This window comes from Leucoraja erinacea, chromosome 28 (assembly GCF_028641065.1).
Source record: "Leucoraja erinacea ecotype New England chromosome 28, Leri_hhj_1, whole genome shotgun sequence".
NCBI classification, from domain to species: Eukaryota; Metazoa; Chordata; class Chondrichthyes; order Rajiformes; family Rajidae; genus Leucoraja; species Leucoraja erinaceus.
Window position 1 is genome coordinate 20,592,621 of NC_073404.1, and position 13,787 is coordinate 20,606,407.

The window sequence follows — 13,787 nt, forward strand, 5'->3', positions numbered from 1 at the left end:
CAAACTCCATCCAGACACCTCCGGTGGTCAGGATCAAACCCAGGCGAACTGCAGCTCAATGGCATGTGGTGCTGTTGCCCGAGGCATTATCAGATATTCATAATGCAGAATTTGTGGCATGATTCAGATGGCAGAGTGAGCAACAGAACAGCACTGGAACAGGGTCAAGGTCTCCGACGATTCTTGTTACTCCACAGGCTACTGTTCCACATTATGTACAAACCAGACAATGGTCATTTAATGGCTCAGCGCTTCAACTCAAGCACATTCCCCGTCCGACCTCTCTGTCCTGGGTCTCCTCCATGGCTAGAGTGAGCAACATCGGAAATTGGAGGAACAGCACCTCATATTCCTCTTGGGGTGTCTGCATCCTGCGGGCATGAACATTGAATTCTACCAATTTTGTTAGCCCTTGCTGTCTCCTCCCCTTCCTCAGCCCTCGGGCTCCTCCTTTTTCCTTCCTTCTCCCCGCCACCCCCTATCAGTCTGCAGAAGGGTTTCGGCCCGAAACGTTGCATATTTCCTTCGCTCCGTAGATGCTGCTGCACCCGCTGAGTTTCTCCAGCATTTTTGTGTACCAATTTAATATTTCAGTTTCTAACAGGAGTCACTGCACAGTGCAGGGATGGTGGGTTTTTCAAGCACCCTGCTCTTTTCAGTAGACATGTTATTTACACTGTGCAAAAAAGCAACAGAAATTTTGGTTGAGATGAAGCTGGCTTTATTCCATTTCCCCATTATAATACTTTACAGACTTGCTGTCAGTCAGCCTCTTGTGTTTAAAGTGCACCATGTTCACAGTTTGAGTTTCACAACATAAACATGAGAATTAAACTGAACAATAAGTGAATTCACAGAAACAATAAATTAATACATTTTAGGAAATGTTTTGAGTCACTCACTGGTCCTTGGCAGCTCTGGCTAAACAAGGCACAGAACAACTTAGTGTGATGAGACAGTGTTTGCATTGCATGTTTTAGTGGTGTTTACCTCATCCCATGCACACTGATGGCAAAGATTAAGGGCTTCACTTGGTTAAGACTTAAATGAATTACACTTAATGATTATTTATCTTCTAATACCCTACAAATAACATTCCTTTTGTCTGGGCATGGCCCTTTACAATGGAATTGTGTAAAGTTCCAGTACAAAACTGACAGCATCATATGGCAAAAATAATGCTTCATTTTTGCAGGTTTCTCCCTTGACCACTGAAGGCACCAACATGCTGGGCAGTGGATCCAAATCTAGTTCAGCTGCCGTTCTTCATGGAGGGATTGAGACAATGTCGACTGTGGGCGGCAATGAATCAAGAATTTAACTTTGTTCCAACCATTCCAAAAGGAGGAACGCAGAAACCAAGTATAATATCCTCGTGACAATTCGTTGCAGGACCAGGAATCCACTAACGTGGGTGATCCACTACACTGTAACCTTCACTAAGTCAGAGAGCTGCCCTATTCTCTGCACCATTTTTGGATCATTTGAATGAGGAATGTTTTAAGGTGTTAAAGCTATTAAAAAAAAAGTGGATAGCATTCAAGCAAAATCCTTAATGTACATCATATGTACCTGCAGGATTAACACACTATCACATCATAAATCCTTGGAAACATATTTTGAAATGAATAATTTCTTAGAATTCTCAGTTTTAGTTTTCCAGTTCTTGGCCGACAGACTATTATATAAACCAGTTGGTCAGACTGATCTATTAACAAGGTAGTTGGCATAAATGCAGATCTTCTCTCCCTGGAATGGAGACTATTGCATCAGTCAACTACATAGACTTCAAGCTCACAATCTTATCATTAATTGTACAAAGGTCATACATCCCTTCATGCTGTTTTACTCAAAGTCTCAATCATGTTCACTGCTGTGTTTGGTTGTGAAGACAGGATATGAAAAGTTCAAATTTATATTCTCAATCAATAAGATTTGGTTCAATATTTAACAGGAAATGTGAAGTGAAAAGAACGTTTTTTTAGTTTTCTTGAGGCTGGGTGGAAATCATCCGACTTGGTTATTGATAAATAAAATGTCAATGAATCAATCCCTGTTAACTATTTCATCACCTGAAGAATCAAAGAGTCAAAGCTTCATTTGAACTGCATCTCCAGTAAATGGGAATGTAATCACAGGTTAAAGTCTGCGAATCATTCCTTTATAGCTACCAATTATCCAGTCCAATACAACATGGGTTTCCACTTTGTGACTTGGCCCAACCTCAAGAGAATCCTGCTCTAGCCAGAGGGTGAGAATTTCAACTGTAGCTGTTGTGTACTGCAGGATTGCCTTGGCAAACACATACTTGGTCAGAGAGATTTTCAACTCTCTCTCGGGTGAGTAATAGCCAACGATTTAGATGTGAGATGCAACACCTAATTTTTTAAATGCAGATTCCTATTCAGGACAAGTGTAAGTGCGTGATCACAACTTTTGTCTACCAATACAAAACAAGTACTGAAAAGAAAATAAGTGGTATGAACACAGGGGAGGGAGCAGAAAACTTGGGATGCTCAAGAAACAAAATCAGACCAAGTGCAATGTTGATGTTAATCTGAGGTAGAGAAGGAGAATTAACGCACAATCCAAAATAGCCAGCCAAAAGATTTATGCAAATTACAGAACCAAAAACTTCAGTCAGAAGAACAGATTATTGCCTTTGGGACATTTATCAGAATGCACAAGTGCATGTGTGGTAGATATCGCTAGATAGCCACTGTTTATGGAATCAGGATCATTAACAATGAAAGGTATTTGGGGATTCTTGTATTGTTCTGCCAAGGGCTTTATGCCAGGCCAAGGTTTGAATCTTGACATACTCCATTTCCCCCCAGAAATGTTGGATATCCTGTAATTCATGGTTAAATAAAACAGTTGGGTTACTAAGCATAAATGGGTCAACGATCCTTGAAGCGGAAAAGATTATGCATAGATTAAGATTAACAACAATACCAATAAAGTGGTTGAATACACCCGTGAGAGGCAGAAAAGGAACAAGGGAATCCAAAAACAAATAAAGCAAAAGAAAAGCTAAATAAATCTTGTTACAAATAGGAATGTTTAAAATGGAATTAAAACAAAAAATTAAGGTGCTGCAAGCTTTAAGACAGTGGGTTATGTCAGTGAGAACAGCAGGTCAAAGCCAGAGATCGACCAAGAGAAACAGAAAAGGTTGAAGAAAGTATATGGGTCCCCAAAGGGACTTAATTTCAGTCAAGTGTACAGGCAAATGCGAGCAACTCACCAAGATCCATTCTCAGAGCTCCCACAATTGTAGTGGTTACTGTTTTGTAACTTCCATTCTGATAGTTCCTTGAAGCAATAGCTAATCATTTGCTTCATTAAAGATCCTTAATCTTAACTGACAGCTCTTTACCAGATGTTGTGCGGCAAGTTACAATTTTTCACGATATCCTTCAACCCTTTAATTAAACATTTCTTTTTTCTAAACCATGGTACATAATCACTACAGTTCACTAATAATTGCATCCAAATTGTCACCCTGCGGACTGCTCAATGCTGGTTTCTACATTTATCCCCATCAGATTGAGGGATGGAATGCATTCACTTTAGATGCAGCTTAGGCACACTATATCTTACTCTGCCCAATCCAAACAGCACTTTCTACAGTATAGCATGGCAACTTTGCAGTTTTCACACCAAACATCCCATGGCCCCTTATAAGACTTAGTCACATTTTTCTACTGCAAATCTATGTTTGCTCAGAGTGGAGTTGCAGTGCCAAAATACCTTATATTCATTACCCCAAAGCATATTTTTCTAAATTTATAATTTGAACTACAATGTTGTGGTCCCAACACCAACTCCAGAATGCATTCATGATGTCTGATTTGGGCGCCATTGCTCCAGGAATGCCCATGTGGAAACAGTCACTTACACCGTTGTCTTATTTACTGTGCACCTTCTTTCTATGTCCAGCTGAATGTGGATGGTCGAGCCTTGCTATCCTGTGAAATGTTAAAGCTGAAAGGTCACCCTGCAGGATTATAAACATCTGCAGAGTACTTGCCGGGTGGATTGTACCCTGCACGCAGGTGAAATGTGTGGTTACGTGAAGTTGGTCAGCTGAACATCAGCATGCTCGGAGATTACACTGTGATGGTTCAGCTTCCTGCTCAGTATGGACGTCTCACATGGGCTCCAGAAACTTCTCCTTGCTCCTCGAATGATTCTGGAAGAAGGACTGATCGATCTGTTCCAGGTCAGATGCGAGAGGGAGGTGCATCTCCACATGCAATTTCAGGGCCAAAAGCCACTGCCCCAACTTCATGAAGGACTGTCTATGAAATAGAAACACGGGCTTCAGAACCAACATGGAAGGCCTCCAGAAAACAGTTCAAATGTTACAGCACAAATATATGGCTTGATATTGACATCACTCTTAAACCTCTCATTGAACCCAATTCACAGGCCATTGCAAATAAATGCAGAGGAGTTTTGCAAAGTTACTAGTTTGTTTTTGGGAGATGGAGATTTTCCCCATTTCAGCACGTGAAAGCAGTCACTTCAAACACTGTTGGTTTGGTGGTTCAATCCTCTGCCCAAAGGATAAGGCACGACCCAAATTGGTGGAATGGAAAATCTACATTTTATTATACCTCAACATCATTGGGTTAAATTACAAGAGAGCCTGACAAAAGGTTGAGAACAAGGCAAAATTGCCAAGGTAATTCAAATGCTCAGTCTATTAGCATTTACATGTCCATGTTATAGATAATTGAACGATAGGAAATTTCATTAAAACTTAAGTGATTAACATTCAAATCTGAATGAACAGAATCACAGAGTTAAATAGACAACCAGAAATAACAAGCCATATTTTCATAATACTCTGTCATACCACAGTATCTCAAACATAACGCAAGGGGCTTCTAGGCCAATCTTCATGCATTAAATTACTGATTAATAATTCCATTATCCTTTTTTCAACAATCATCAGGAATGGTAGTAGACACAGCGAATGATCTGCAATCTCCTTACCAAATACTACACCCCCATAGTATCAATCAAATTATTTTGCTTTTTCTATACCGATGCATCAAATGAGCAAAACCTGTACTCATTCCTTTTAGCCAACTTCAAAAATCGAACCACAAAACACAAACAGGAACAGTAGGTCCATCATTCCCTCGAGCCTGGTTCATTCTATGATAAGATTGCTTCCGTTTACAAAGTCAACTTCAACAGCACTCCCTATACTACTCTACTCCTCTGTCATTTGAATGTTTGGCAATCCCCATCTTGAACACGGTCTGTCAGCACATCCCCATCATGAACAGACGTCTAACAATGCACAACCTCAGATATTCTTCCTAATCTGCGTCTGAATAAGTGATTCATTATTCTGAAACTATGCCCCTTGTTCCAATTATGCTGGTTAGGGGGAAATATCCTCTCAGCAACCATTCTATCAATTAATTCTATTTTCCTCCTCTCCATTCCCCCCTCTCCCCCACTACAATGTCCGAAGTAGGATCCTCACCCAAAATGCTGCCTATCCATTCCCTCCACAGATACTGTCTGATCTGCTGAGCTCATCCAGCACTTTGTTTTTTGATATAGAATATAGGGGCTCAGGCAGAGAGGAACTTAGAAAGTTAAAGGGACAGGAAGAGACAACAGTACAGAACAATGACAGTGATACCAATAAATCTGAGTATCAAGGGTTAGACTACAAATCGTGTGTGCCAACAAATAAAGTCAGTAAGAAAAATGATAAAGGCGATTTTCACAAATGCTTGCTGCAATTGTACAAATAATGGAACAAGCAGAAACAAACAGATATGATCGACTGCCACAATGAAGATGTGATTGCAAAGTGATCAAATCTTCAGAGGTGCTTGACATTTCAGAAGGACAAGCGGAAAGGAAAAGTTAATGCATGAGAACACTGCAGTGGTGAAGAATGCTTCTCCTGGAAAGCTTAAATAATTCTGAAGATCAGCAAGGAAATAACAAGATGTCAGTCAGTGGTGGGGGCAGTGTATCAGGCTCATAACAGCAGCTGAACCGTAGGACAGAATATAAATCAATAACTAATGGGGGGGCTTAATGATAGATGGTGTGCCAAGCATGGGCAATTTTAAATACGTAGATTGGACAAATCAAATTGTCAGGAGCAGCAATATGTTGAACAACCAATTATGGAGCAGACTATTTAAAACTGGGTATGGTGTAATGAGACTGGATTAATTAATGATCTCATAGTAAAGGATCCCCAAAGAAATAGCGATCATAGCACAGTGGAATCTCAAATTCAATCCTCAGGGATCAGAGTGTTTTATATTTATATTGAAACAAATACAATGTCGAGGGCAGAGCCAGCTAAAGTGGAGGGGGGGGGGGGGGGGGGGGGAAATAGATTGAAAGGTAGGGCAGTTATCAGCAGCGGCAGATATTCAAAGGGATACATTATCTGCAGTCAAACATATCTAGTCGTGAATGATGGGCGACAATGATCTAAAAGGAGAATATCCTCACCCTCAATGTTAGCAGGGCCCAGCATGTAACTACTCAAGGTTGAAGCATCCACAACCAGATGTGAAAAACAAATGATACACCCCATTGTTCTCCCGAGATCCTCGTTGTCACAAACTAATCTTCAGCCAATTCACTCAGTGTGATATCATAACACATTGAGAGCACTGGATACAGCAAAGTTTACGGGACCACACATCACCTTGGCTTAAGACCAGCACTCCACAACTAGCTGCACCTTTACCCAAGCCGTTCCAGTATAGTTACAACACTTTATTTTCTGTATTATGTAGAACATTTCTAGGTATGAATGTTCACAAAAGAGGATAGATACAACCTGGCTAATTTCTGTTTAGTCCACCAAAACCTTGGGAAATCCTGTCTCAACCAGCTCATCCCAATTTATCCAATTAACTGAACCATCGCCAAAGTTAGCCCAAATCTTCCTACTCCATTCATCAATCACTGCACAATCCAAACCTTGACAAAACGTGTACCAAAAGTCATTCTATGAACTACTCACCGCTTTTCAGGATCCAGATCACAGCACATGACTGCAAGTGGGAAGAAGGCAGCTGGACATTCCTCAGGACAGTATCGATCCAAGAATACCGGGACATTCAGACCAAAGTCTGATGTTCTGGGCAAGTAATCTGGGTCTGCATTCACTCTGCCAATCAGCTTCAGCAAAACAAGAGAGGAAAAATAAAGCTGAGGCAATGTACTGAGACTTTGGCCACACAAGAACAAACCTGTTCAGTCTATGTTCAAAATACTTCATACACGAGGCTTTCAATTTATTGGCTACTTCATGAAGACAAGAGATTGCAGATGCTGAAATCTTGAGCAAAACACAAAGTGTTGATGGATCAGGCAGACTTCAGTGGAGAGAATGATCAGACTGCATTTTGGGCTGGACCCTTCTTCAGACTGATTGAAGGGTTCTTGACCCAAAAGGTTGCCTGTCTGTCCCTTCCCCAGATGCTGGCTGACAGACCGAATCCCCTACAGAATGCGTTCTGCATGGACTCCATTAGTACACTGAATGAGACACTTCTAAAGCTGAGACAAGGTATCAAATAATTTTGGGCATAAGCCCCAAGATATGCAGTAAGACTCAGGTCTGAAAATGGATCATGCGAGGGTAGAAACGTACTTCATGGCAACCAGCACAATCACAAAGTTTGCCCAGTTTTGATAGAGGGCAAACCCAATCCCTCTACTTTATGTTCATTTGAATAATCAGCAATCTCTGGTGATTCTTTGGTGTGTTGTATAAACTGCTGCATTCCTAACTCAATGATCAAGGTGCTTCTATTTTGAATGCAGAAACTGCAAACAGGCCATTACAATCCAAATACTACTATATTCTTCCAAGAGGTGAAACCTTTACGATTGAGATTTTAGGTTGTACCCCACTATTGTAAGGTATGGGTTGTATCTATGAACGTGGACTAATGGATGAAGCGACGACTGGATTTTAACCAGCTTTTTGCAGCACAGGCTTTTTGCAAAACATATCGCTGGTATGTTGGTTGGGCCAAATGGTCTTCTTGTGTTGTAACAACGCTCTGAATCAGTTCTCAAGTCCTATCACTTGGTGCCACCTTTCCTCTCAACTGAAGAACAATCAAAATTGCAGTATATTTCCCTAACAGATACAATGTTACATCCACATAAGATTAGTCCACATCCACCCTTTAACTCTACTTATTCTCATGAACAAGTTTTAAAAAAAACACATCCCCTTCCACTTGAGATTCAAGAGGACCCTCTGCGATCCGAGCCACTTCAGTTGTGTTTGGCATCTCAGTCCCAATCACACTGGGACAATGGAGGAGAGTCTGGAATAACACGTCAAGGTTTTTGGCTTCCTTTTTTATTTAAATGGTATGCTCCCTCCTTATTAAGAACCCGATGCAACATCCTGTTCACAATTCCAACATATTTACAAAACTGTTCAAAGGAAGTGTCTTAGTCTTTATTTTTATTATTTTGTCTTATTACAACATTGCACGACTCCACTGTGGTCTCTTCAGTGCACACCTACTTTGAAGAAGTTCTCTCTGAAGGTTTTTTGTTTTAAACCCATATTGACCTTCCCGTCCTAGATCTCCCCCATTCATGTTCTCCAGGGATGCTGCCTGACCTGTTGAGTTACTCCGGCACTTTGTCTATCTTTGGCATGAACCAGCATCTGCAGTTCCTTGTTATTACATTATTTCTTAGTCTTTAGTCAGGAACACTACAGCACTTCAGTTCATTTTCTTACCTCACACAGCATAATCCCAAATGAGAAGATGTCAACTTTCTCATCATAGCTTTTTCCTGAGAAATAAAAATCAGCAGAGATCAGTAATAGTAAATACAGATTACATTTTTCTTTTTTTTAAAAAAAAACACCACATAAAAAGCACCAAACAATGGACGGATATAATTCACGTGCAGGTAATAATTTGCCATCTTGTTCAATGTGGACATAGTGGGTCTATGCTATGTTCTAAAAGAGTGCAGATGGAAAGCAACTTGATTCCAGCTCCACCAAGCAATACCGAAGCCCAGGAGCTCCACTGAGCCACAAACATTACCAAATGATGACCACCACCAGAGGGAGCACTGAGGGATGCACAGCTGAAGCAAGCATCCAGAGCTGGACAGCACTGAAGAGAGTGCGAGCAATCCCTGCATCAAGACTGCACAGGCTGGTGCTCTTGCCATGCTGCACTGTTGGTTTGAACCCAGTAATGTAGATTGGGTTAGAATGGCATGCAGTTAGTGCTCAGGAAAGTGTTCAGCACCCCTGGATTGGACAAGCAACATTACAAGTTCGAAGTATGTAACTTGTAACTTGTCAGGCTGAAGGAATAAGACTCTCCTGTTTATAATCATTAAAATTATTTTATTTGACATAATATTAAGCTTTCCTGCTGTCATTCCAAGACCCATTGGATTGATGCATGGTTACTGAATCACCGGTCCAGAAAGCCACAGGTTTAATCTCCTGCCAACCCGATTGGCAGCCAAACTGATGAAGTGAATGAACCCGATTGACTCGTCCAATCCCAATAATAACTTGGACACCTGATGGAAAGTGATCAGTTGGGGAAGCTATGCTAAGACAACGTAATGTCCTGAGCGGTCAAATGTTTGGATGATGTTCACTGCACTGCTCACATATAAAGTGTGGATTGTTGGATGGGATTTAATTTAGTTTACAGATACAGTGTGGAAAATGACCCTTCAGCCCACTGAGTCCGCACCGATCAACAATGACCCGTACACTAGTTCTATGTTATCAAAGGTTCACACTAGGGGCAATTTATAGAAACCAATTAACCTACAAACCTGCATGTCTTTGCAATGTGGGGGGTAACCCGAGCACCAGTAGAAAACCCACGTTGTCCCAGGGAGAACATGCAAACTCCGTATAGGCAGCACCCGTAGTCAGGATTAAACCCGGGTCTCTGGTGTTGTAAGGCAGCAACACTACCGCTGCGCCACTGTAATGGTGAAATAGCGCGACTCAGAAGTATGGATGAAGGTAATGGATAACTTGTGGAAGACATGTTGCACACAGTGGACACTAACCATTGATCATCTCCGGAGCCATCCAGTAAGGGTTTCCCACCACAGTGTAGCGTTTCCTTCTGTCCGGTTTCCTCACGGACTGACTATCCTGCTTCTTATCTTCAATCATTAGACGAGATAATCCAAAATCTGCCACCACTAAGGTTTTATTCTGAAATGAAAGACCAAAATTGAAGGAAAAGTTCAGAAGGGACCTCAACCACTGGATAAAGGCCAAACAGCACAGAAACATTCATTTGGATAACTCACACAACCCAGCAGTCACCACCCCATCAAACAAGGACCACTACTGGTCCAGCCACATTATCCGTTGGCCAGTGTGAACAATGCCCAAGATCTCTCCTGCAGACAGGGATCAATGTGACTGGAAGTGTCCAGTGTCCTAAATTGCGAACTCCATCATCCTAGACCTTCTCACCATGTTGGGGATGAAACAACTATACTCAGCTGCTGAAGGGTGGTAGCAATTAATACAAACAAGAACTAGTGAAACTGTTCACAAATAACCCCTATAAACCAAATTGGCTTTGAAATTACAAGGATAGTTGCCGGAATAAACACTCCCATCTGAAGGAGTAGGCTACTGGCTCGCAGCAAGCAGCCATTAAGGCAATGGGATTTGGAAACTGACATCACCACGAGGCACTTTGGTATGCACTGGCCAAATACATAGACCATGTGGCTATTTTAAATGGCCGCCATCATACGTTTTCAACCAAGGTATGTGCACCATTGAGACACATCAAGGAATGTCCTGGATGTGATATTTTACCATTTAGCACATCAAACATGGCCGCAGGCATATTTGTTCAATAAATCAATACTTGGTGTTGGGGTGTCCAGAGTTAGTCCACACAATACTGCAATCTGGGTTTTGTCCTCCAAATCTTTGGCAATATTGATGCGAGCCACCTGGTCCCAAAGGTGATGAATATTCAGAGTGTTCGTCAAAAACATTGACATAAATTTAACTATAACAACTAAAATTTCCACTATTTTTATTCTTAAGAATATTAAAATTCAATGTATTTTGAGGCTTGGGGTTAATCCCAAAAGATTCACCCTTCAGGCTCCCCTGTGCATGGAATAAAAACCTGGTGCATCTACACCTCGCCTCTATATGCTTCATTCAGTCACACTCCCCATCGGAATGGACCACCATTGTTCATGATCCACTCACTACTCAGATGCTGGCCCCCAGTACTTGGGACCCCCAATAGATGACCACTGTCATCTGGAGTCTCCAACTTCAGCCTCAACCTTTCTCCAAACGACGCGTGTCCCCTCCCCACATGCCAACAGAGATTACCAATCGCCTGGGATGTGTGAGAAAATTTTGCACAGGAGTAGCCACAACAATATTCAGGATATTCTACCTGAAAAAGTACACCCAGCGTTCCCACACTTGCCACATATTCCTTTACACGTCACTTTGTCGATGCTTACCTCACGCACTAGACAGTTATGAGAGTTCAAATCTCGGTGGATGATGTTCATGGAATGCAGATAGGACTGAAATCAGAAAGACAGGAAGATAAGTGGAGCTTACAAAATATAACAGCATCTCCTTCAATTTACTTAACAAGGGTCTCCTGTACACCTTGGTGAGGGGAGGGGAGATATACTGTTTTTCCAAGCACAATGGGTGGAGGTCAACTTGGCTACAATACTCAGCTCTCCTGAAAACCTGTCCACATTACTGCACTTCATCTGCAGTTGCAAAGCCCTCTAGAGCTGCAGCCACCATCAAAAGTCAGGTCGTTCTGCTGAACTTTATGAAACCAAGGTTTGAGATACACACGTACTAACTACTGTCATGTGATAAATAGTGGGTCCTTTTGTGCCAACATCCTCTGGGTCAGTCTAAATTTCAAATACAATCTGCAGGATTTTTGTCTGATCCTCTGCAAGTCCCAACAACTTACCATTCCTTCAGCGATGTCTCTGGCAAAGCTCACTCGGTGATCCCATGACAATGGTGTATCCTATTGGAGGCAGGAAAAAGAAAACCTTGTCCATGTTATCATATTTAAGCTTTTATTGAAAGAAAGCAGGACAAAATGCACACCCAATCATTAACCGTTCTCTCCAATCACAGTTACTCCCATCATATTGCAGCAGGAACCAGGAGTTAACAAGGGCAGATGCAAAATGCTACTAGAGATATGTATGAAGGCAGGTCAGGTGAGTGTGATACCAAAGACCAGTAAAAGTGTGAAGCACGGAACTGAGGGGACAGGGGAGTCTAAGTGTTGAGGCATTTCTAGAATAAGAATGAATGATTTGGGGACATGGTAGACTGGGTACTATAGAGTTGCTGCCCTACAAACTCCATAAAGCCGGTGCTGTATGTCCTCCCTGTGACTGCGTGGGCTTTCTCCGAGATCTTCAGTTTCCTCCCACACTCCAAAGACATACAGGTATGTAGGTTAATTGGCTTGGTGTATGTGTAAATTGTGCCTAGTGTGCGTAGGATAGCGTGGATGTGTGGGGATCGATGGTTGTTGTGGACTCGGTGGGCCGAAGGGCCTGTTTCCACACTATCTCTAAAAATAGTTGTCAAGGGTTGAATCCATATTAATCATAATTTGGACAACAGTGCAACCGCTTAATAGTGGGGCAGAATACAAGGACATCGATCTGGTATGTGTGGTGCCCAAATATTCACCTGGCAGCGTAAATACAAAAGTAAGGTGAGCTCCCTTATCAACCTTCCTCTTGCCAGTAACTCTCCCCCGACCCCCACCTGCCTCACTTATTCACCAAGGTCATGGAATGGAGAGTGTTTTTCATGAAACATATCCTGTAGTGTTAGTTTTAGAGATACAGGCCCTTTGGCCAGAGTCTGCGCTGACCAGTGATCCCCACACTCTTACATTATCCTAGACAATCTATAATCAATTTACAATTATACCAAGCCAATTAACCTGCAAACCTGTGTGCCTTTGGAGTCCGGGAGGAAACCGGAGAAAACCCAACAGGTCATGGGGAGAACGTACAAAGTCTGTGCAGACAAGCATTTGTAGTCTGGATCTAACCCGGATCTCTGGTGCTGCAAGGCAGCAACTCTACCGCCATGCCATTCAGAGGGTGGATTGTCTAGCCCTCCCCTGAAACACTGCAGGGATTATTTGAGGGTCACTGCCTGATTGAACATGAAATCTTTGCTCAGGCATGCTGCCTGTGGGGGGGGGGGGGGGGGGGGGGGGGGGGGGGTGTGAACTGCTGACAAGGAAATCAGCTTTGTTCAAATCAAACGCAAGGAGGTTTCATACCAACGTCCATCATGATGCAAATTTACATAATCTTTAGATTACTCAATATTGTCAGTTTAATCGCATGTCTTTTTGAGACAAAAAAATGAAATGTTTTCACATTGGCCTCTCTCCTAGAAGGGGAATCATCTTATAATAGAATTTATAAGCTGAAGGTCAAACACTGATTCATAGTGTTCTTGTACATCAGTGCACTCTGATGCCACATTTATTAACTGCAGCATTTACTATGTGCCACACAATTTATGTCACACAGTTATTTTTCCTTTTACACCAGAGACACTTTGTTTTGGAACATAACCACTTTTGTTAATATAGCAACACATTCAGCCAAAGATTTAACACAGCACATGATTATAGCTATTACAGAAACATAGTTGAGGAAAGGCAGCCCAATGTTTTAGGGTATAAATGTGCCAGACA

General features: G+C 41.9%; 1 protein-coding gene across 2 annotated transcripts in view; it reads right to left on the bottom strand.

Moving 5' to 3' along the window:
* Positions 1 to 698: 698 nt before the first annotated feature.
* The window catches only part of limk1a (LIM domain kinase 1a), a 45,390-nt gene continuing 32,301 nt past the window's right edge, over positions 699 to 13,787 (bottom strand). For both annotated transcript variants that reach the window (XM_055657982.1, XM_055657983.1), the window contains 6 exons: positions 12,015 to 12,074; positions 11,536 to 11,601; positions 10,090 to 10,240; positions 8,774 to 8,829; positions 7,025 to 7,182; positions 699 to 4,304 (listed from right to left, as the gene is read on the bottom strand). In XM_055657982.1, the coding sequence (XP_055513957.1) occupies positions 4,154 to 4,304; positions 7,025 to 7,182; positions 8,774 to 8,829; positions 10,090 to 10,240; positions 11,536 to 11,601; positions 12,015 to 12,074 (642 nt within the window). In that variant the 3' untranslated portion in view covers positions 699 to 4,153. The remainder of the gene's footprint in view (positions 4,305 to 7,024; positions 7,183 to 8,773; positions 8,830 to 10,089; positions 10,241 to 11,535; positions 11,602 to 12,014; positions 12,075 to 13,787) is intronic.